Source organism: Notolepis coatsorum, assembly GCF_963971535.1.
Source record: "Notolepis coatsorum genome assembly, chromosome: 3".
NCBI classification, from domain to species: Eukaryota; Metazoa; Chordata; class Actinopteri; order Aulopiformes; family Paralepididae; genus Notolepis; species Notolepis coatsorum.
Genome location: NC_140167.1, coordinates 76,468,038 through 76,493,258, shown reverse-complemented (window position 1 = coordinate 76,493,258; position 25,221 = coordinate 76,468,038). Strand labels below are relative to the sequence as shown.

The 25,221-nt window shown below is 44.0% G+C and overlaps 1 protein-coding gene across 5 annotated transcripts in view; it reads right to left on the bottom strand.

The window, feature by feature from the left end:
* The window catches only part of nfic (nuclear factor I/C), a 137,573-nt gene that overhangs the window by 77,939 nt on the left and 34,413 nt on the right, over positions 1-25,221 (bottom strand). For all 5 annotated transcript variants that reach the window (XM_084310216.1, XM_084310214.1, XM_084310217.1 and 2 more), the window contains exons 2-4: positions 16,815-16,985; positions 9,591-9,767; positions 2,553-2,736 (exon numbers count right to left, since the gene is read on the bottom strand). In XM_084310216.1, the coding sequence (XP_084166342.1) occupies positions 2,553-2,736; positions 9,591-9,767; positions 16,815-16,985 (532 nt within the window). The remainder of the gene's footprint in view (positions 1-2,552; positions 2,737-9,590; positions 9,768-16,814; positions 16,986-25,221) is intronic.

Here is a 25,221-nt window from a genome sequence, read left to right as displayed (position 1 = left end):
TGATCAGCGTATGTTGTTATTGACAATCAATTAATCAGAAACGACCCCCCCCCCCCTTTCATGCATTCATGATGGAACATAATACCGAACATACGCATTTGAATTTTTTATTGTAGCGTGTGTAGGGATGAAATGCCAATGGATTTAGTATAATAATTTAGTATAATATACGTTGCATGCTATTACTAGCCTCCCCGGAATTACCCTAAACCGCTCTAAAACCATACTTATATTCATCACGGTATAAAACGGGAATGTATGGATGGAAATCTTTTTTTTTTCACATCTTGAACGATAGATACTCGATGTCAAATGGGCCATAGTATTGCATCCATAGCTATAATATAGAATATAGTTATAGCCCTGCAAACAAGGTGACTGACTCCATTGGTTTAATGCGTGGCAGCGCATAGCCATATCCCGGAAACAGCGTGGCAGAGAAGGAGTTAAGAGGTTAACCATACTAATATCATTACCCTTAACGCTACTAATATCATTATCCTTACTTTAACCCTACAAATATCAGTACCCTTACCTTAACCCTACTAATACCATTAGTCTTACCTTAACCCTACTAATATCAGTGAAGAGAGTCCAAGTACAAAGGATCATTCTTCTGTTAACCTCTTCCGCTCGTGCGGTCCGGGGCCGGACAGCAAATGACATCACGTCATAAATCAAGCTCTGCAGACTGTCTGACATAATTATCGTTTTTTTCCCCAAACGTATTCAAGAATAAACATAAAAATTTAGTCATTTTGAGAAGAGTACATCCAGAGCTTTCAATGAGCGTTGGAATTTTTCAAAACGACACTTCCCAAAGGCCTCTAGCTTTCGGCAAGCAAATGACTTCCTGGTTATTCTTTTTAATTTTTCTTATTACTCTGGATTATATACCACAAAACTGAACGTTATTGGCATATATTGGAGCGCAGTTAGTTTGTCTCCCCTATTTTGAGCATTTAGCAACCATCCGATTTGAAATCAGTTTCAAAATGGCGGAGCTCTGGCAAGAATAAGAAACCTACTGTACATACAGTAGATTTCAGTATCTGTTCTTATGCACGCCTGGTGATACTAAATCCAAATTGAACTCGGCCATTTGAAAGATAAGATTTGGCCCAATCAATAAATGTGCAAATTGGCTATAATAAAGTAATTTATAGGCCTGCTATTCTATATATTTTTTTATCCACTTTTTCTCCTCTTTTTCTCCCATCCCAATTTAGCCGTGCCAATTCGCCCCTCCCCTGTCTTGATCGTTGCTCGCATGTGCCCCCCACTGGCCGGTTGTAGGGAGGATAGAAGCCCATCGCATGTCCCCTCCGATACATGTGTAGGCATCCAGTCGCATCTTTTCACCTGCCAGCGCGGACTCTCATTTGGCAAGGAGTAACGTGTAGGAGGCTCACACTGCCCCCGCCATTTTCCTGTCTCTGCTGTGCAGGCGCCCCAACCGACCTGTAGGAGTCGCTGTTTACAACGTCCAGATTACCACCCATCGACTTCCCACCCGCTAACTCTGCCAATTGAGTTAGTATGATGGCCGGCCCAAGCTGGAGGCAATGCCGACAGCCGGATTCGATACCGGTGTCTCATGTGTTGGTGACGAGCGCAATGTCCGCTGCGCCACCCAGCCGCCCCTGCTATTCTATAACAATATTTAAAATTGCATTGGTCCGGAGGGGAGAATTCAGTACTGTATCTACAAAATTTTCTGTTTAATCATCTTCCCTTTATTAACACATTGGTCGCCAAAAACGACTTACGCCGTTTTTGCCCGCCATGCGTTGAACGCCAACAACGGCGTAAATCGTTTTTGGGATCAATATTTAATTTTTTCGCCATGGCATTCATAATTCATCCAGCCTCCCTCCGGACTGCAGCAGCACCCTGTATGAGATTGCAACGCCTCAATATACCATACCATATATATACAGAGGTATAATTCATATTCTCCTTTGTTTCATCACAATTTAAGCAAGCCTAGTAATAGACACAATATTTCTGACACTGGGAATACATTCAATGAGGTCCATAGATGTCCCTAGATACCAAGAACATGCAAATTGCCTTGTAGAAGTGGAGCAATACCATTTACATAGGTATGTATTTTAGCCGGATTTTCAGAAAATAGGGATCCAGGCTTAAAAGGTTAATGGAGGCTGAATAAATCTGATATTAGAATGTGGAATCTAATCAAGTAAATGGCTCCAATGTTGTATTTTGTATTAAAGTAGAACAACATATCTGGCTCTGTCCCAGTTTCAGTCTGGTCTGGTGGCTCCACCCCCTTTTAATCTCCAGATTCTGATTGGACAGTCTGAGCCCTCTCCACCACCTCTCTCTGTCTGTCTCTCTTTATTGGAGGTTCTTAGTGTGGTTATAGCTAGTATCTCTAAGTGTGTGTGTGTGTGTGTGTGTGTGTGTGTGTGTGTGTGTGTGTGTGTGTGTGTGTGTGTGTGTGTGTGTGTGTGTGTGTGTGTGTGTGTGTGTGTGTGTGTGTGTGTGTGTGTGTGTGTGTGTGTGTGTGTGTGTGTGTGTGTTAGTACCTCTCTCCTGGACGTAGTAAGCCAGGTAAAGGTCCAGCTCTTTGACAGACACCGAGATGTGTCTTGGTTGGACACACAGCAGGGGGTTGGAGCAGTGCCCCCCCTTCACCAGCCGCTCCCCGTCTGTGCTTTCTAGAGGAATCCCTTTAAACAGGATGACCATGACCAAGTCCAGACGCCAAACCTAGAGTACACACAATATTTACAGTATTAGGTTGAGATATATTTGTATTCATCCCCTTGGGATATACTGTGCAATTAAGTATTGTACAATACTCCATACTAAATCTTAGTCTACCCTCGTATAAATAAACAGATTGAACAGATTATCAATAAATATAAATGTATACAAATTGATACAAAACAGATTGAAGATGTGAATAAATTAATAAATTATACGTGAGCCCTTGTGCAACGTGAGAGTCTGTGCAGGGTTCACTAATATTAATTAAAGGTCCCATGTCTTGCTATTCCTTTCAATATTTGGGCAATGTTACACAATTCCTGTGAGTCTATGGAACACATCTGTAAGTTTTTTTTCCAAAAAATTCATTGTTTTGTATTTCTAATCAAGTACTCTAAACCAGCATTTTTTCACTTCAAGATTTCAAGCTGTTTGGGCGCCCCAATGGCGAACCACATAGCGCGCTCAGCCGCGACACGGGCGACCCGGGTTCGATTCCCGAATCCGTCGTTATTTCCCGAATGTCTTCCCCCCACTCTGTCTCCCATTTCTCCTCTGTCTCTCCCTACTGGACTGCCCAGTAGTAATAAAGCGATAAAACGCCAAAAAATAAATCTTTAAAAAAAAAAGATTTCAAGCTGTTTTGGGCTGGGCTCCGCCCATACTCGCAAAGCGCTTTGAGTGACAGTCACCAACAGTCTACACTGGCAGACAGAGAGAGACATAGAGAGATAGAGGGGGATACTAATTAATTTAGCCGCGGGGGGCATAATCCCACGGGACAATGCATTGGTAACTTGTTTCAAATGACAATATATACCCCTGTGAATATTATTGCACGGATCGGAATACGCGTGGGAGTGTGCATGTGCGCTTATTTTGCAACAGGTTGATGTGACACATAATTAGGGCTGACCTTCGAAGCTTTTTTTGGCAATCGAAGCTTCGGGGCCGAGCTTCGATTTTAATTCGAAGCTTCGGAAAAATTAAAATTTAATTATAATATATATATATATATATTTGTAATCTTATGTTGTGGGACTTGTACAGCACTTTGGTCAACTTTGTTGTTTTTAAATGTGCTCTATAAATAAAGTGGATTGGATTAATTAATTAAGTAGCCCCTTTCATGACTGTGACGCAGCCAACAAGGTTTCACTCGGCTGCGCTGCCTGGGTGCAGTGGGGCTGCTCTCACAGCCAACGACATGACATTACATTATGTTGAAACCTTCGTCTATCAAGCAAACAATTATATTATATTTAATTTATAATTTATAATTATATCAGACAATGCACCTACAAAAGCAGATGATTACAATTAACACTTTGACTGCCTAAAAACGATTTACAACGTCTTTGCTGGCGATGCTAAAGTTGCCGGGGGACGCTGTACAGCGTCCTTATATCAATATTTCAAAAATCTGGAATCGGATTCATATTCCCCCTCCGCTGGCCTGAGATTCACCAGCAGGACCCACTGAGCTCTCTGGCGGTTCAGGAGCGCCATCTGGTGGCCGATCGGCGCAACTGCTTAACAGGAAGCGCAGTAGAGGTTTTGCTGGTCGGCCCTATTGCTTCCGGCCACTCGGGATAGGTTCCGGCACTCTAGCTCGTCACTCTACATAGCGATCGATTGCCAATAACTCGATAAACAACATGATTTGGACGTATATACCATTATACAAGCTGGAGATGGACCGGGTAATAATATATCCCATAATGATAACATTTCTACTCGACGATGATCGCCCAACGGCGCGCGGAGACTGGGGTGAGTTTCAGCGTGTAACGTTACCATCTTCGATACTAACTGCTTTTATCAACATTTGACCCACATTAGATGATTGGTATAACGCTGCCCACGGAATTATAAACGCCCCCTCGCCCATCCGGTCAACATCAGATGACGTGTAGTAACTTCTAGAAGTACGTCTAGTTGGAATTTTTTATATCGCGCTGATTGCCATCAAACTGTATTTCATCATCAATATAATGCATTTGGGGCTATATATCACGTTCTGGAGAAAGTTGCAGAAAGAGATGAAAACATACTTATACATTAGACCATACTTTACTATGAATATGTGAATGAAAAAGTTTAACGTTGCTACACAATGAACAATACATATAGGACTTTGAATGGGCCCTAATAATGGCAATGTAGCAATAGAATTTAAAAAGTTATAGCCCTGCAAAGAAGGGGACGTTCTCCATAGACAAATAGCGCTGGCAATCTATGGTATATCATTAATTTAACCCATGGCAGCCAAAGTGTTAAATTAGCCAACTTGGTAACACATTAGTCATAGCAGCATAGGCATAGCCTTATTAATGTTTTGTGTGGTGTCGCCGTCGTGTACAACGATACTTGTGTTTTTTAGGTGATTTGACAAAGTTGTTGTAGAGTTGTGATATGCCATTTTCTTCTGGCATATCTGGCACTCGGCTTTTTGGGCATTGTCTTTGCATATTTTAAAGTGTAACCACACGTCTGATGACTTCTTCGTCGACATGTCTGCTGCACATTATCAACACAGATAATCTCCACGTGCTTGTTGTAGAGAGGTGGAGTCGAGGCGCCGCTTACTTTCGTTTCATTGGAATGGAGGCGCAAGATTTGAGGCAAAAAAATTATAATAATTTCTTTTTAAATATTTTTATTTTTTTTACTTCGATAATTTTTTTTTATGTTCGAAGCTTGTGCCATCGAACGAAGCTTTGAAGCTTCGAAGTATTTAAGACAGCCCTACACATAATGCTGCGCTGAGAAAGCTTGTCCCCTTCGCATCAACATACCTCTGTGAGGCCGGATTTTAACACTTTGATTGCCATGGTTAAATTCATGATATACCATCCCTTGCCAGCTCTATTTAACATGGAGAAGTTCCCCTTCTTTGCAGGGCTATAACTTTTTAAATTCTATTGCTAGATTGCCATTATTAGGGCCCATTCAATGTCCTATATGTATTGTTCATGGTGTAGCAACGTTAAACTTTTTCATTCACATATTCATACTAAAATATGGTCTAAAGTATAAGTATGTTTTCATCTCTTTCTGCAGCTTTCTCCAGAACGTGATTTATAGCCCCAAATGCATTATATTGATGATCAAATACAGTTTGGTAGGAATCTGTGCGAGATAAAAAATTTCAACTGGACGTACTTCTAGAATTTACTACACGTCATCTGATGTTGACCGGATGGGCGAGGGGGCGTTTATAATTCCGTGGGCAACGTTATACCATTCATCTAATGTGGGTCATATGTTCATCATAGCAGTTTATATTGAACACGGTAATACTACACGCTAAAACTCACCCCAGTCTCCTCGGGCCGTTGGGCGATCAGCGTGGAGTAGACAGTTTTCAATTATGGGATGTTGAAATGCCCGATCTATTTCCAGGTTGTATAATAGTATATACGTCCAAATCATGTTGTTTTTTCGAGTTATTTCCACCGATCGATGTTCACTGTGTGAAGACAGAGTCTCTCTAACATTAGCGAGTGCCCGGACCCCATATGGAGTGAGTCCTGCCGGTTCAAAGGTTGACATCCGGTTTCGATCTGCCGATCGGCCACCAGATGGCGCTCTTGAACCGCTAGAGGGTTGAGAGGAGATCAGCACTGTGTGTCAAGGCTGCGGAGGGGAAATATGATTTCGATCACAGATTTTTGAAATATTGATATCAAAGACGAGTTACGGCGTCCTCGGCAACTTGAGCATGGCGGGGAATGACGAGTTCCGGCGTTTTCGGCAGTTAAAGTGTTAATAAAAAATAAATACAGATCTCGCCTCAGAGTAGAAGTGGATATCCGCCTCTTTCTCAGCACAATGCAGCCACGTATCATGGAACTGTTCAAATGTACAAGCACACACTTTGCATTAAGTCTATTTATTTTTGTATTCTTGAAAAGCGCATGTGAACGCATTTTCTTTTCTTTTTTTATGTTCTGGCAACATATTTTGGCTAAATAAGCCTAGTTTTATAAATGTGTATACAGAAACAATTCTGTTTCTGTATACACATGAATATATTCATTAATTTCATTGATAACATAGTGTTGTAATTTACTTTTCTAATAGATATGCATGATCAAGTTCAACGTGTGCTTTTATTTTGATATTCCTTATTTCCACATTGAAATTACACAATACATTAACACATTCCCTGCCACGGTTATATCCATCAATGTAGCCTCACTGCCACCACTCTAAGCCTATGGAGATGTTCACCTTCTTTGCAGGGCTATAACTTTTTTAATTGTATTGCTAAATTGACATTACTATGGCCCATTCAACATCGATTATCTATCGTTCAGGATGTAGGAACGTTATACTTTTTCATTCATAGATTCTTCCAAAAATACCTTCTAGAATATAAGTATGTTTTTATCGTTTTCTGCAGTAATTCATAGAACGTGAGTTATAGGCATAAACGCATATATAGATTATCAACTGCCGTTTATTCGCGATACACGCTATATTAAAAAATGCAACTGTATATGATCGTATACGTTATGCGTCATCATGCGTGGATGAAAGGGGGGGGGGTCGTTTATAATTCCGTGATCGTCAGTAAATGCGTTATGTAGTATGGGTGATATATTGATCAGATCGGTTTGCAGTGAAAAGAATAAACAATTGGGCTGAAAATAGCGTCAGTGTCCTCTTACCGTGCGTCAATGAGACTGGCGGTGAAAGATCCCAGGTATAGGACGTCGATCGCCTAGGTCCATTTCCGGTTTGTATGTCGCAATAAACGCCGAAATCATATAGATTATTAAGTTTATAAAGCGATCAATATGTACATTGTGTCTGTCGGGAGTCATGCAACAATATCTGACGGCCGGATGAATTTAATAGACGCACAGCCCCCATAACTCGCCCGACCATCCACCAGGCGGCGGTATTGAGCCGTAGTTTTTTTTAGCCGTAGGGTCCAGCTGCAGCGCCGGAGGTGTATATATGAATTATGAATGCCATGGCGAATTTTTTTTATATTTATCTCAATATCGCTGTACAGCGTGGTCTGGCGGTCAAAGCATGGGGGGAAATAACGTTTTAAAGCGTTTCCGGCGGTGGATGTGTTAAGTGTGGGGTCGCCAAAAAAATTCCTAAATAAAATGGGGTCGTGGTATAAAAAAGTTTGAGAACCCCTATTCTAGTTAATAGCCTAGCTGCAGAGTAGCTAACACTGGACTGATGTGGTCTCTCCTCTTGGTTCTTGTTAATAGCCTAGCTGCAGAGTTTTGAATGAGCTGAAGTCTCTCTTTTGGGGAGGCCAGTAAGGAGTGCATTAAATGGTAAATGGTGCATTTATATAACAGCTTTACAATTTGTTCCTCACATTTTACCCATTCACGCACACATTCACACACCGATGGTGGATGCAACCAAGCAAGGTGCCAACCTGCTCATCGAAAGCAGTTAGGGGTACTCTAACAGTACACAGAAAATACTTGTTATTATTTACTCTAGCCTAGAATACACAGAAAATACATATTACTATTAAGTCTAGCCTAGAGTACGCAGACAATAATAATTGTTTACTACTCTATCCTAGAATACACATAACATTAGTATTATTTACTCTAGCCTAGAATACACAGAACATTAGTATTATTATTTACTCTTAGAGTAATATTACTTAGAGTAATATTACTTAGAGACATTACCCTAACCCTACTAATATCAGTGAGCCTTGTATTTTAAATCAGAAATAAGGCTTTGTGATTGTTGTGATGGTTCAAACTTACAAATGTGTGCAGTGAGAAGGTGATGTCACTGCCAGAACATGATGCATTGTCACTAACTAACAGAACATGATCTGACTACACATTTGGGGGTTTTCTGAGGAATCGTGAGCTCCTTAACAAGACGGGTTGTTACCCTGGTAGCAACAGCAGCTGTAGTAGCATATTATATATGAACAGTAACCCTGGTAGCAACAGCAGCTGTAGTAGCATATTATATATGAACAGTAACCCTGGTAGCAACAGCAGCTGTAGTAGCATATTATATATGAACAGTAACCCTGGTAGCAACAGCAGCTGTAGTAGCATATTATATATGAACAGTAACCCTGGTAGCAACAGCAGCTGTAGTAGCATATTATATATGAACAGTAACCCTGGTAGCAACAGCAGCTGTAGTAGCATATTATATATGAACAGTAACCCCGGTAGCAACAGCAGCTGTAGTAGCATATTATATATGAACAGTAACCCTGGTAGCAACAGCAGCTGTAGTAGCATATTATATATGAACAGTAACCCTGGTAGCAACAGCAGCTGTAGTAGCATATTATATATGAACAGTAACCCTGGTAGCAACAGCAGCTGTAGTAGCATACCGTAATTCCTCTAATAGTAACCGGGTCTCAAATACAAGCCGGGTCTCTATTAATGGCCGGGTGCGCTCTTGAGCTAAGCAATTATAAGCCGGCCTCCTAATACAAGCCGGGTTACTAATATACTGAGCTGCATACTGAGCTAGTTACTTGATTTCACTTTGAAAACGTTGAAATTACCAGTGACCACCTGTAATTGCACTGTTTACTATTTCATACAGTACTTGGTTTCAATAAATGAACCCAGTACATTTTACTGGGTTCAAACTGACACAAAATGTTGATTTATTCATTATGATCCGTTTGAAAATTTGAAATATAGGCCTCCCTCTTATACAGGCCTCCTCCTAATACAAGCCTGGTACCCGCTACAGTTGAAACAAATACAAGCCGGGGTTACTATTAGAGGAATTACGGTATTATATATGAACAGTAACCCTGGTATCAACTGCAGCTGTAGTAGCATATTATATATGCCATAGTATATTGTGGGGGTATTTACCTTGTCGGCCTGTCGGAGACAGTCGATGCGTCTCATCTTGCCTTTCTGGTCAGGGTTAGAAAGGACGCAACACGCTGCCTTCTTCCCCGTCAGAGACAGGACAAAGTCTTCTCTGCACTCGGGACGGATGTCCTTCCTCAGCTTGGCCAGAAGACGACTGGCCCACTTCTGTTTCACCTGGAATAAACACAACTGTCAATCTACCTACCTACCTACCTACCTACCTACCTACCTACCTACCTACCTACCTACCTACCTACCTACCTACCTACCTACCTACCTACCTACCTACCTACCTACCTACCTACCTACCTACCTACCTACCTACCTACCTACCTACCTACCTGTCGGTCTGTCTGTCTGTCTGTCTGTCTGTCTGTCTGTCTGTCTGTCTGTCTGTCTGTCTGTCTGTCTGTCTGTCTGTCTGTCTATCTATCTTCATATCTATCTATATATCTATCTATATACTAGGTGTTACAAAGGGTCAGATTAAACCAAATATATATATTTATTGCTTGAGATCCCATGTATAATATTTGTATATCGTTTGATATCCCTTGTATATTCTTTGTACATATACACAGAATATCCCTTTACCTAGGTACAGGCCAGACCATAATATTCATTCTCCTATTGGACAGCGATCCCCTAGGCGCCACGGCCATACCCCCAATGCCGAGTTCAAAGCCACCGCTAAGACATGTCTCAACATGCCCAGATTTCCGCAGTAATACGAGACAGAACTGAGGTTGGCACTAGATTATTCACCTTACGTATAAATACGTCGCAGGTGGATACAGCAGTAGTCTTGTCTTAGTTACCCTCACACGTTAAAGCCTTCACCACGAGTCAACGACCATATGAAGTGAGCAACCTTGCGTCTAAATAGAGCACTTAGAACCGCGTGCGAATAGGATAGTAAAAGTGTCAGAGCTTAGTGAAATAACGTCAAGTTCGACCTAGTTAATGTGAAGTACCGTGCACAGGAGAATCTACACCGGTGAATGCAGAGCCTTTTCCGGCTGGATTATTGCTTTGGTACTGTGGCGGCTGGAGCAGAGAACCGTCTACCCCCACTGCTGTGTGGGATCAACCCGTGAGGAGCATCACTCGAGCCCGTCTCTAGGAAGAGGCTGGCTGGCTTTCATCCATGCTGTCCCGCATACTTGGATTATAGCTGCTGCTTTGTCTGCCGATCAAGGGGAGTATATGTACCGCCTCCCGTAGCTGGAGCTTATTGATTCCTCGTTGATCCAGACTTTTGCTCCCGAACATTCCTCTCCCCTGCTGGCTTACAACCGGAGGGAACCCCCCTAGTATCTCCAGCTGACCTACGAGTGTACCTTACATAATTCTTATGCTACAGGTGGTATTAATTATCCCCTTCGTAATATGCTCATGGACTTACGCTCTTGACCTATTCATGCACATTCTTCGCCTTACAAGCGCAACTCTCATTCTTAATAAATGTAAGATAATCTTGGTGCTCTTCTAATAAATATTATAAACAGTACTTTCTTGTTAAGCCGTGTTATTGTGTGGGTGTTCATCACATATACCTGTGTACTGTATGGCCAGTAGTAATGTACATAACGCAGTAGTGGTTTAATGATACCATACTTATTCAATACAGTCAGGGAATTGTACCCCTCAGTTACAATTGGTCCTTCGAGCCGGAGAGTATCAGTGTAATATTTAATATAATATTAATATTGACATGGCCAGCGGTGAACACTCCACAAACGGTTCTCCTAAGCTAGATCGCCCGCAGCGCAGACGGCAGCCACCTCCTTACCTAGAGGACTACGCTGCCAGTCTACTACCTAGCTTTATACAGACGTTAACTGCGGATAAAATAAATAAAGCGGATAGTCAAAGCATGTCAAAACCTACCGACCAGGCGACCCTGCCAGTAGAGACCCCAGTGGGTTCTAACGAAACTGACCAAGCCCACGGGGGGACCAGGAGGGACATGACATGACTATACCCCCCGACAACGTCAACGGGACGGTCCCCGGAGAGCTCCAGGATAAAGAAAGCGCTCCAGGGACAGAACCCGACCCACTGCCAGAAGAGAAGCGCGCCCAGGAGACGGACCTCGAGGCGCGCCCAGAGAACAGATCTCCAACGAGCACTGCCAGAAGCCGATCACCTCCGTCAGTGTCTTCCCCCAGCGAAGCGGACAAGATGCTGGCGCAGGCATTCATCGCCACCCTGGCAGCCTCCACAGAACGCGATCGACTTCAAGCGCAACAACTAAGTGAGCGCGAACATTCTACCATGGAAAGAGAACGCCTCCAGGCTCAACAGACGAGCGAGCGCGAACACGCTGCAATCGAGCGAGATCGCTTCCAGGCGCAACAAAGGAGTGAAGACGACCGCATAAGACTGGAGACCAGACGCCTTCAGACGGAAGAGAACATTGAAAGAAGCCGCGCCGATGCACAGCACGCCGCCGCCAATGCACAGCACGCCGCCGCCAATGCACAGCGCGACGCCGCAAATGCACAGCTCCACGCCGCCCATGCCAGCGCCAATGCACAGCGCGACGCCGCCAATGCCCAGCGCGAAGCAGTGCGCGACGCCGCCCATGCCCAGCGCGAGGCAGAGCGCGACCGGCTGCAGGCGCAGATGGTAGAACAATTGATCGCCATGGCGACACCCCCTCTCTCCGCACGGAGCTCCCGGAGATCATCACGACAAGGGTCTAGGGCACATTCCCCTACCCGACCAAGCGACCCGGGACCCCGCCAACAGGAGGATCCTGTCCACGTCTCCGAACCCCCTCCCCCGCCGGTCCATACGAGACCCAGCAACCGGGAAGAATCGGCCTACGTCGCCGAGAGACTGAACAGAAGACTCCAGGACCTAGCAGAGGAAGAGGAAGAGGAAGAGGAGGAATGTCAAGCCGACCAGCAGCAACGTACTCTGGACCAGGAGGCCCAGTACAGCCCCGACCAGCAGCAACGTACTCTGGACCAGGAGGCCCAGTACAGCCCCGACGTCAGCCCCGAGGCCCTGCGTTACAGACCCCCGACTCAACTCAAGGGTGAGTTTGACGCACCGCCAGCCCCGAGGAACAGCACCTGGGTACCCGGGCCTTGGTACCCACCGAGTACCAGCCCACGACGACACGTACGGGGAGACTCGCCCAGGAGACCTCTCCCCCAACGCTCACCGATGTGCCAGCCATCCATGGCATCGTACCTTGGCACACCGACGTTCCCGGATTTTACACGCGAGGACAGAGCACAGTACACGGAGCTACGGATGTGCTTAGAGACTATGATGTCCGACGTCCCAGACGAGACGTACAAATATGCTATCCTCCTCAAGCACCTGAAGGTGCCCAGAGCGCATAATATAGCGCTGGCATATTCCAACTCAAGTACCCCATACACCGCGGCTCTAGTAGCCCTCGACCAACGCTATGGACGCATATGGGACTACGTGATACAAGAGATAAGAGACATCGACCGTCTCCCCCCAGCCAGAGACAACAGAGCATTAGATGACCTCTCTATCAAGGTACAGTCCCTGGTAGGGATGCTGGGGTCCCAAAAGGAAAAAGGGATATACGAACTGTACGCTAACTCTAATGTAGAAAGGATATTAGAGAAGCTCCCTCCCACCCGACAAGAGCGTTTTCGGCGGCAGAGAGACCACCGTGACCCCAACGGCCCAGAGGCATCCCTCCTAGACTTATCTGATTTCCTCGCCAGGGAGGTCAGCAGCCTACGACTGGACACGTTCGTGTGGAGTGGACCAAGCCCAAGACCAGGACCTCGGGGATCAAATGATAACCGCCGGTCGGTGACCGTTATGCACCAAGCCGAATCAGTACCGCAGCACAAGAACCACAACACCCCCTCGACGAAAGAGGAGTGGAAGATTGAATGCCAGTACTGTGAAGGGGAACATCGGCTGTATCAATGCGACACTTTCGGGAAGCTGACCACGGACGAGGTGAGTCAGTGGATCAAAGACCACCGCCGCTGCTTCCGCTGCGCGCGCAGCCATATGGCAGCTGAGTGCCGCTTGAAGAAGAAGTGCAGCAGGTGCGGCGGCGCCCACTTGGAGGTCCTGCATGACATCAACAGGCGTCCGCCAGGACAACAAAGTGGGCCCGTCACGGTAATGTACCAGGCCGAGGCGGTGGCACCAGTACCGAAGACCCACCAGACCGCCCCCTGGTGTCCCGACTGCTACAGCAGACACTGGGAGTCACGGTGCTACTCGGACGACCGCGAGTCGGCACCACCCCAGAAGATCCAAGGCAACCGACCAACAGGAGTGCTCCATATAGACCAACATAGCGGGACCCCCCGAGTGCTCATCAAAGTGGTCAGAGTGCTCCTGAGCTACGAGGACAAGGTCCTGGACACTTACGCCGTCCTAGACGATGGGTCTGAAAAGACTCTCCTCCTCGCTTCCGCCGCAGCCCAGTTGGGCCTGCGGGGTGCCAAAGGAACAATGACCATACGTACCATCAGAAGAGACCAGAAGACCATAAAGGGTAAAAATGTCTCCTTCAAGATAGCAGCGGTGGACCAGCCCGAGAAGCAGTATAGTATTACCAACGTCTTCACCAGCCACGACATAGGCCTGTCACAGTACACCTACCCCATCCCACAGCTGATGGCGAAGTATGTGCACCTACGTCAACTACCTATACCGCTTATCGACGGCGCCACACCGACCCTGCTCATCGGCTCCGACCATGCGGACCTCATTCTCCCAATTGAGGCGGCCCACATCGGACCCAAAGGATGCCCAGTCGCGGTTCAGACCCGACTGGGGTGGACGCTCCAGGGCCCCCTCTACGGACTTGACAGTCAACCCGCGTCTACACGCTGCCTGCACACAAAGGTGAGCGACACAGGCCACTCTCCCGTACAGCCCGTTGAGAGGCTATTGACATTAAGCGAGAGGCCTGTGAGAGAACCGTGGGCACAAGAGGGAGTTCGGAACTCCACCCCCCTCAGCTGCGCTCCAGACGTAGCTGACCTCGAACCCAGCACCCCAAGCGACTCCTTGATGGGGCGGCCGGAACCGGCCCCTCCTCAGACGGGGTACAGACCAAACAAGAGAAACAGACGGAGGAGGTGGAGGCACAGCCAAGCACAGATCAAAGCAGTCTCAGGCCCGCTTCCTCCTAACCCCCCCTCCATCCCTTCCAGCCCGTCAGAAGCGGGTCAAGGACGGGGACAACTTAAAAGTGGACACAGTCGTCGTGATCATAGACCAGTCACTACCCCGAGCTGCGTGGCCGGCCGGCCGCGTAAGCAAAGTGATCACTGGTGCCGACGGAAAGGTCAGAGCGGCAGAAGTGCTCATCCAGGGACGGACATACACCCGACCCGTGGCGAGGCTGATAGAGTTGCCAAGGCTCCCCGACTCTCTTAATGACGACCATGACCCACTGACTTTGTGAATTGCCCTACTCCTCACAACGGACATTGAGTAGTGGACAAGACGGTTAATCTGTCTCTGCTTATCTAATTAGGTGCGGACTAATTAGGAGGCGGCTGTTACAAAGGGTCAGATTAAACCGAATATATATATTTATTGCTTGAGATCCCATGTATAATATTTGTATATCGTTTGATATCCCTTGTATATTCTTTGTACATATACACGGAATATCCCTTTACCTAGGTACAGGCCAGACCATAATATTCGTTCTCCTATTGGACAGCGATCCCCTAGGCGCCACGGCCATACCCCCAATGCTGAGTTCAAAGCCACCGCTAAGACATGTCTCAACATGCCCAGATTTGCGCAGTAATACGAGACAGAACTGAGGTTGGCACTAGATTATTCACCTTACGTATAAATACGTCGCAGGTGGATACAGCAGTAGTCTTGTCTTAGTTACCCTCACACGTTAAAGCCTTCACCACGAGTCAACGACCAAGTGAAGTGAGCAACCTTGCGTCTAAATAGAGCACTTAGAACCGCGTGCGAATAGGATAGTAAAAGTGTCCGAGCTTAGTGAAATAACGTCAAGTTCGACCTAGTTAATGTGAAGTACCGTGCACAGGAGAATCTACACCGGTGAATGCAGAGCCTTTTCCGGCTGGATTATTGCTTTGGTACTGTGGCGGCTGGAGCAGAGAACCGTCTACCCCCACTGCTGTGTGGGATCAACCCGTGAGGAGCATCACTCGAGCCCGTCTCTAGGAAGAGGCTGGCTGGCTTTCATCCATGCTGTCCCGCATACTTGGATTATAGCTGCTGCTTTGTCTGCCGATCAAGGGGAGTATATGTACCGCCTCCCGTAGCTGGAGCTTATTGATTCCTCGTTGATCCAGACTTTTGCTCCCGAACATTCCTCTCCCCTGCTGGCGGAGGGAACCCCCCTAGTATCTCCAGCTGACCTACGAGTGTACCTTACATAATTCTTATGCTACAGGTGGTATTAATTATCCCCTTCGTAATATGCTCATGGACTTACGCACTTGACCTATTCATGCACATTCTTCGCCTTACAAGCGCAACTCTCATTCTTAATAAATGTAAGATAATCTTGGTGCTCTTCTAATAAATATTATAAACAGTACTTTCTTGTTAAGCCGTGTTATTGTGTGGGTGTTCATCACATATACCTGTGTACTGTATGGCCAGTAGTAATGTACATAACACAGTAGTGGTTTAATGATACCATACTTATTCAATACAGTCAGGGAATTGTACCCCTCAGTTACACTAGGGCTGCAACAATGAGTCAATGTTGCCCATGAAATTTAGCAATTAGCATATTCATGACAGACGCTACGCATTGAATTTTTACTTTGCCATGGAAATGGCAAACGTTCAAAGTGCGCAAACATGTCATCTAACTAGACATAAATTCATAAATGACATAAATTATGAATGAATCACGTTCAAAATATAATTTATCTTAAACCACTGTTCGTGATTCTGCCTAAAGCCATTGCACGTTTGATTTGATAACTTTCGTTTTTTATGTCAACTCCAGCTGCAACAGATACGCTGCCCCCCCCCACTATGTACGTTCAATGATTTGAAGTAGCCAAACGTTACACTATAAAAACTAACTGGATAGTTGATGATGATAAATATTTCACTTCATTAGAAGATATATTGTTTTGGGGTTAGGGTTTAAGGGGTTAGGGGGTTCAGGGTTAGGGGTTAGGGTTAAGGGGTTACTGTTACTGTTAGGGTTAGGGTTAAGGGGTTAGGGTTAGAGGAACTGCTCACCTCTGGCTTTTCTCCTAGCAGTTCATCTTTGACCGCTCTCTCTTCTTCTTTGGTCATTCTCTTCTCATGTTTTTTGAAATACTTTCTCTTGCGTGCCTGCAGGTTGAACCAGGTGTAGGCGAAGGCACGAACCTGAGGAAGCAATGCCTCAATGAAGGGATGGAACTCATCCTGAAAAACAGAAACAGAAACAAAGAGTAAGACAGGTAGAGAGAGGGAGAAACAAAGATCAACAGAGAAAGAGAGAGACAGACAGAGAGAGGGAGAGAGACAAATAGACAGGGGGAGGGAGAGAGAGACAGACAGCAGATAGACAGAGGGAGGGAGAAAGAGAGACAGAGGGAGGGAGAGAGATAGATAGTCCTGGGACGTCTGGAAAGCTGAGACTCATGTGGCAGTGGATCCAGTGAGTACAACAGTATTCATGTGTGATGATGTTCGTCCCCATAGCAGCCATTTTAATGTAGTGAGACCTTCTGATTAATAAATCATTAAAGGGGAGATGTTGAATAGCGATATAAACATAGTCATAGCATCAAATTAGTATTATTTTAGATAAACCACAGAAAAAATCACGTTATAAAAGAAAAAGAAAAAACTATTTGTTATGTCCCTTCGTGTAGAATTTATTAACCAGTGCGCCACCATGTTTGTTCACGTTAAATGCTGACGTCACAGAGATGGTACTGGCAGTATTATACTGTAGGTCTAACACAGGCATTCTCAAAGTCCGGTCTAAATTATCTAATCTAATCTTAGAAATTAAGTAAAGTGAATAGTACTGGGTGTTAAGCATAACAGTATCTAATAGGCTTGGGCGGTATAATCTTTTTCATACCGTCATACCCTGCTGACATAATACCCCGGTATACGGTATATGACGGTATGACTTACATTTTCATCAGCGGGGGGGGGGGGGGGGGGGGGCGGAGCTAACAATATACTCGTTATCACCATACATAACGCTTATATTGAAACACGTTGACATTAGGGCCGTTCTTTCAACCTAAAAGTGCACTTTCCCCCCTGAGGTCTAGAGTTTCTAGCTCCACCTTCTCAGAATATTCTCTTTTTTTTTTGTTACATAATGTAAAATTACAGATTCATACCTTCAAAATAAGCCATCAATTGTCAAATTTGAGACGATAGTTTTCAATCAATGTCCTATCAAACATTCTGGTACAGTCATTACCAATTTGCAGCAGGAGCCTCTGAAGAGAATTCAGTGAATTCAGCTAATGATAAGGGAACTACACTCCTTCCCAGAATGCAATGTGATGTCAATGTCAATGACTAATTCACACCATGAAACAAAGGCCCAGCAGGGAACAATTACGGCTGAATGGGGGTATAGTGTGACTGATCAATACAGGCAGGCCTACAGCAACACACACTTTGATTTGATGCCATGCATACACACATAGATAGACAGAGGTTTAGATATTTAGATAGATATATAATAGTAATATAATAGAAAGAGAGAGAAAGAAAGAAAGAAAGAAAGAAAGAAAGAAAGAAAGAAAGAAAGAAAGAAAGAAAGAAAGAAAGAAAGAAAGAAAGAAAGAAAGAAAGAAAGAAGAGATAGAGGGAGAGAGGGGGAGAGAGAGGGATATAGAGGAAGAGAAAGAAAGAGGGAGATACAGAGGAGAGATGGAGGGAGAGAGAGGGAGATATAGATAGACATGAAACCTAGGTATGTAATTTCATCTTTCCTTGTGACAATATTGTCACCCACTGTACAAGACTGTACAAGAAATTCCTTCTGTAATGTACTGATTTCTTTTGATTTCTCTGTTTGAGAGAGAGAGAGAGTGTGTGTGTGTGTGTGTGTGTGTGTGTGTGCAGGGGAGTAGCTGGGGGGGGGGGGGGGTTAGGATGATTCCAAGGGCCCAGCAAATGCCCCAAATTTTTTTATAGATTGGGGGCCCCACATTTTTTAATAGATTGGGGGCCCACAAATTGATTCTTTCATGGGGCCCAGAATCTCCAGCTACGCCCCTGTGAGCGCACCTTTCTACTCTAGAGAGCTGTCATCACCGTGATGCGCGCTTGAATGAACTGCGAGATAACTCATAACTCGTACACACACGCACTCTGTCTCTGCCATACAGTAGTTATGTTGTTTTAGCGCGACGTGGGTAGAGCTGCCGCGGTATTGATATTTTCCTTACCGCACACATTTGCGAAATATTTCCTACCGCCGCGGTTATTACCGCACAGTGCGCACAAAAAAAAAAAAATTTGAATGCATTTTTTTTTTTTTTTAGTAGTCTACTCTTATAGCCTGCCTCTAGTCTAATGGCGCTTTTCCACTGCATAGTACCTACTCGACTCGACCCGCTTTAGGCACCTGGTACTTCGTTCCTTTTCCACTGCATCCAGGTACTACTCCGTTTGTCTCCGTGTGGGGATGCAGGCGGGGCCGCTCGCTTGTGTACACTGAAAGCTCCGTGTCCGAGGGCTTGCAGCAAGCCAGAGTTTAACACAGTTTAAATCAATCAATCAATCAATAACAACATTAACCATACTCTCGTTGCGTCTATTCTGCCAAAGCTAACGTTACCTCTCATTGTGTATTCTACCAAGCAACCCGGGTTTAACGTTACCTCTCGTGTATATCGGCTGACGGTAGTATTAGGCTAATAACAACAACAAACTTAACACATCAGCGATCTTGTTGTGACACTAAACTCTCCGCTCGGTGGTAAATTGGGTTGATGTCGGTTTTGTTTCATCAATAAATAAGGCAGAATACACAGTGAATCCATTCTTTTTTGTTTATTGCACTTGGTTCTGTCGCAAACAAATCCTGAATGAAATGCATCCTTAGCGAGGCAGTAAAGATGGCGGCGTTCTGTTTTTGTTCAGAGCCTCCAAACTGTGACGCGTCTCTCTTCTGACCAGTCAGTGGTCTGCAATGTTTCACATGACTTTTCTGGTACCACTTCTACCCAATAGGGTCGCTTGGAACCGAGTAGGGTATATCTGCAAAGCCGCAAGCCGCAAGCCAACTTTATTATTATGATAAAAAACAGCGGTGACGCGGTATTCAGCCTAACTCTGCGGTGAGCGTGATGCAACAGCGATACCGCGGTAATGCGGTTATCGCGGCAGCTCTAGACGTGGGTATATACACGGGCGAGGATGAAGACTATGTTAGACTACTTTTAATACATAAATTAACGTTCCGTCGGGTCCCGTGTATTCTCGAGAATGATAATAATAATAATGCAGGACCTCTTCAGATTATATTATCAAAGACAGACAGTGAGAAACACAACCCCCCCCCCCTCTCGCGCTGAAGAATATGCATATTAGATCACTCAGTGATTAACACCTATGCGCTGTTTGTGTGTGCGCGCGTCCATGTATGTGCGTTTCGTGACGCGATGTAGTTCTTATCGCAAATGGAGATTATTACAATCATACCATCTAGCAAGAATTAAACGTATTTACAAGTCGTATTAGGTTTAGCAAGTTGGGGGACGTATACCTTACATGTCAAAGTATACCTTACTAAAGGCTACAGTAACGTCTGCGATCACAGTCCGACTCCTCCCTGCGAGGCGCACCCCCCCTGCACAACGCCGCCCCCACACACACACGCTACTGCATCAAAGTTACTTATGATTAACAAAGGCATTCGTTTTGTGGCATTAACGTTATATAGTTACACGTTCAATAGCATCAGCATTAGGGATGCCCCCCGGACCCCGGTTTTGAACGGGAACCGGTAGTATATTAGAAAATACCGGAGTATTTATAAGCTCCGACGTCCTCGGTACTGCTATCGATACTCTAGAGAAATTATTATTATTATTATTATTATTTAAAAGTTGCGAACGATCCTCTCTCTGTCTCTGCACGAGAAGCGAGCCGCAGCCAGCAAGTCAATTATTACACACTCCTCGCGAGTCGCTCGCTAGTGCTACACATAGACATACGGGTACTACATACGGGTACTCCTTAATGAAAGTGCTCCCCGACGCCCCGTGCTATAGCGCGCTGCACACAGACAGCAGCTCTGCATGCACTGAGTCGTGATCATGGCGGATAGAGCGAAGCGTTCTAAAGTATGGATATACTTTACAAGGGTCAATGCCGACAATGCACGTTGCCACAAGTGCAACAAAACATTTGCCAGTAAGGGTGGCAATACGAGCAACCTATCAAAACATTTGTTGGCAAAACATGATATTAGCGTGCAGAAATGCGCCGTATTCGACTGCCTTGCGCGCAGTGGTCCATCTGCATCCACGTCCACTGCAGCCGGTAAGCCAAGATACAGAGTTTCCTAGGCTAATAACGAATTATTACAAATAAGCTAATAAACAAAATAATTGTTTAGCTACAAATACTACAATCTAAAAACTTTTTATAGATAGTCAAGCTGAGGCGTCAGCCACCAATGTGTCCCAGGCCAGTGAGCCCAGGGCCACCACACATCCTCCCTCTACCTCCCTCCACCACCCAAAGTCCTTTCTCCCTAGCAGCTAGAGGAAGGATGACAGAGGATAGGGTGAACGAGTGTCACAGTTCTGTTAGCCTTTTGCATTTGTTGTTTATTATAAAAAGTCTATAATTCAGAGTCAGACACATTTAAAACATTGTTGCTGCTGTTGCTGAAGAAATTACATTCATTTATTATATTTATTTATAAAGTTATATAAAAGAACATTGCTGCTGCTGTTGCTGAAGAAATTATATTTATTTATAATACTTATTTATAAAGTATTAAGTTGTATAAATAATAAAGCAATGTCGATTCTGTTCTTAATTAATTGTCTTTTTTTCTTGCAAAAAAAATAATAAAAAAGAACCGATAAGAGTATCGATAAAGTACCGAACCGTTAAGCAGTATCGATAAGAGTAGTAGTATCGATAAAATCCTAACGATACCCATCCCTAATCAGCATATTTACCCGAACATAGCTAGCATTGTTGGTCATTCATATCTCAGTTCCTTCCTTTGCTCAGAGAGCCCATACTGAATTGTACTAGTGGTGCACCGATGTATGTAACACAAATTTGTAACACAAAAAGAGAGACGTGTAGTGTAACTGAGGGGTTACAAAACCCTGACTGTATTAAAGATTGTGATAGATTAAACCACTGCTAATTATGTACTTAGTATTACTTGCCAGACAGTACAACTAATTATGGCAGACACTCATAATAACACGGCACGGTGACAAAGAAATATCATTGAGGGTATTTATTATTATGCAGCAAATTGTACAGATATGAGAATTAAGGTCGCGCTTGTATGGCGAAGAATATGCATAAGTCAGTCAGTAGCAAAAGTCAGTGGGAATAGAATAATTCCTACGATGGGGTACTAGGCTAACGCCGCCTGGCGTAGGATGGCAATTATAGGGGGAAACGCTGGTACCGCTGGAGACAGGGGGTTTCCTCCCAGAGATGTAAGCTCTGGAGGAGAGAAGAATGTTCGGATACTCAGTCTGTTCAATTGAAGAAGAAGGGGGTTCACGTACAGAATCCAGTCCTTGTAATCCAAAGCTCAGCCACAAAGCAATAACTGTAATCCAATTGCACGATAGCAATGATGATAGCCAGCTAGCTTCGGTCCACGAAGCCAGCCCGAAGTAGATCCTCAAGGTGGTTAAATCCAAACGACAGTGGATATTAACGATGCTCTTCTCCAAGGGTAGTACGTTCCACAATCACTATAATCCAACCAATACTGGTTCTGCAATCGCCGCCGTCGTCGGTTCCAATATGCACATGTCCAGCAGGTTCTCCGACTAGGCCCTCCTCGTGTACTGGCACCAATGTATTTAGTCCACGCACACTGGCTAAGGTTCCACTAGCTAAACGAACGAACTGCTGGGTAATGCTGCACACGAACGAACTGCTGTTGGCACGATACACAATAAATAACGACTCTTTACTTCACATTAAGCTAAGTCGAACTTGACGTTATTGCATTAAATCTGACACTTTTACTATTCACTTCGCACGTGGTTCTCAACGCTCTGTTAGACGAACTGCTTCTCACTACATCAGAATCACACTGAACTTGATGAACAGCTACTGTTCGCACCTGCCGCGATATATATACTTAAGTGGCTTTCTAGTGCCGAACCTCAGTTCTCGTCTCGAATCAATGCGCCGTCTCCAGGCATGTTCCAACATGCCTGGACTCGCCTTTGAACCTGACTTTGGGGGCTCGCCGCCTGGCGCCGAGAACGTTATCCAATGAGGAAAGTGAATATTACTGAGATTCAAACGCAGGCTTAAAGGGATATAACGTGTATATATAAATAATATACAAGGTATATAAAACAATAAATGTAGATTCTCAGCTTTTAATCTGGCCCTTCACAACATGTAGCCTATTTATTTATTTAATATTTAATTTATTCATTTTATTATTATTATTTTATTTGTTGCTATGCCTAAAATAATAGTCAAGCATAGGACTAACACATTTTCATAAACAATAATATAATTTTTGTTATATGGTTATAATAAAAGCTTTTCTATACATTTGTCAGATTGATTGATTGAAAACTTTATTAACAGATTGCAGAATGGGTACAATACAGTACAGCTCAATACAACAACAGTGCTAAGACTGGAGGATGAAGTCCAGAAAAAGACTTTCGGCTTTTTTACATAAGGGTCCTCCATTTTCAATTCATACAGTCAATATACAGTCATTTCCAAAAAAAAAATTATAATAATAATAATAAAAAAATAAGTTTTGGCCACAAATATCGGTATCGGCCGATTGTATTAGTTGAACAATCGGTATCGGTATCGGCCGCAAATGTTCATATCGGTGCATCCCTAGCCCTAATTAGGGATGTCCCGATCCGATCACGTGATCGGGATCGGGGCCGATCACGTGATTTTTCGAAGATCGGGATCGGCAAAAAAAAAAAAAAAAAAAACGTTTTTTTTTTTTTTTTTTTTTTTTTTTTTACTTTTTTTTTTTTATTATTCAACAAACATGACCATGTTCACGTCTTAAACTCATACTGAGGCCTTAGTTTTGGTTTTAAATTGCATATCATCATTCATTTATTTATTGTCACAGAGCAGAAGAATTTTGCCAAAACAAACCAATAGTATCCAGCTGCAGAACGGCAGACCAGCCACAATCTCAGACCCAAATAATTTTTATTTAAATTTTTTTTATCCCAATTTCTCACATTACATTCACCCTGAATGTTGACGTTATCCAGGTGAAAAGTTAACTTCATAAATCATTTGATGTATAATTAAATCAAAGGAAATGCGTTTGGGTCTGAGAGTGTGGCTGGTCTGCTGTTCTGCAGCTGGATACTATTGGTTTGTTTTGGCAAAATTCTTCTGCTCTGTGTGACAATAAATAAATGAATGATGATATGCAATTTAAAACCAAAACTAAGGCCTCAGTATGAGTTTAAGACGTGAACATGGTCATGTTTGTTGAATAAAAAAAAATAAAAAAAATAATTTTGATCGGATCGGGAAATATCGGTATCGGTAGATACTCAAAATCACATGATCGGGATCGGATCGGGAGCAAAAAAACGTGATCGGGACATCCCTAGCCCTAATATGTCTCAAATCGCCCTGAGAGCGAATTTTTTGACGTAAATCCATTGGAGAATGAGACCCATTGTCTGTTCTGTTACTCAATAGGCAGTGCGTTCTGAAATAGGTCTCCAAACTTCATTATTCCGTGGTGCAGAGGATTGCCCCTTTCTCCACTTGATATAATTAATCAAAATGTCCAATCTAACGAATTTCGTTTGCTCATAATAGCTGCTGCTGAATAAAAGTACAGGGACAAACAATTATGTTCCATGATGATTTCATTAAAACTCATAATAACACAAACTGCCTATTAATGGTTATCTCCGCAGGATGCTGCCAGTCTACTCCGCTGCTCTATTCATAATCGGTTCGTTCATTAATGCTCCGCGAGTTGCTAACAAAGTCTTGGCTTTCAGAATATTCATCAAATTCAGATGATAAATAAAACGCTTGTAGATTCATGATGACAAGCGGAACGGAGCAACTTAACCGGGAAGTTTCTCCCCTCCTCCATTTTCAATTCATATATTTAAATCAAGGTTTGTGAAATAAATAAATAAAATAATTCTGTCAAGCTTTGCTTGTTTGCTGGTGGCATATAACAGAACAGCAATCAACCACAAAATCAATCATGTCTGTGCCGCATATTGCCTACGGTAGGATGGTAGACCGACTGTGATTCCAGCAGAAATTAAAAATAATTTGAGATTTTTTTTTTTAAATCCTGCATTCTAGTGAATTGTCATAGTAACACTGCACTTCAGACAACCTACAACTGGTGATGGTGTCTAGGTATTTAAGTGTTAAACAGCTGAGAGCAGTCACTGCTGTTTTTTGTGGTCTTCTTTCATACACACAT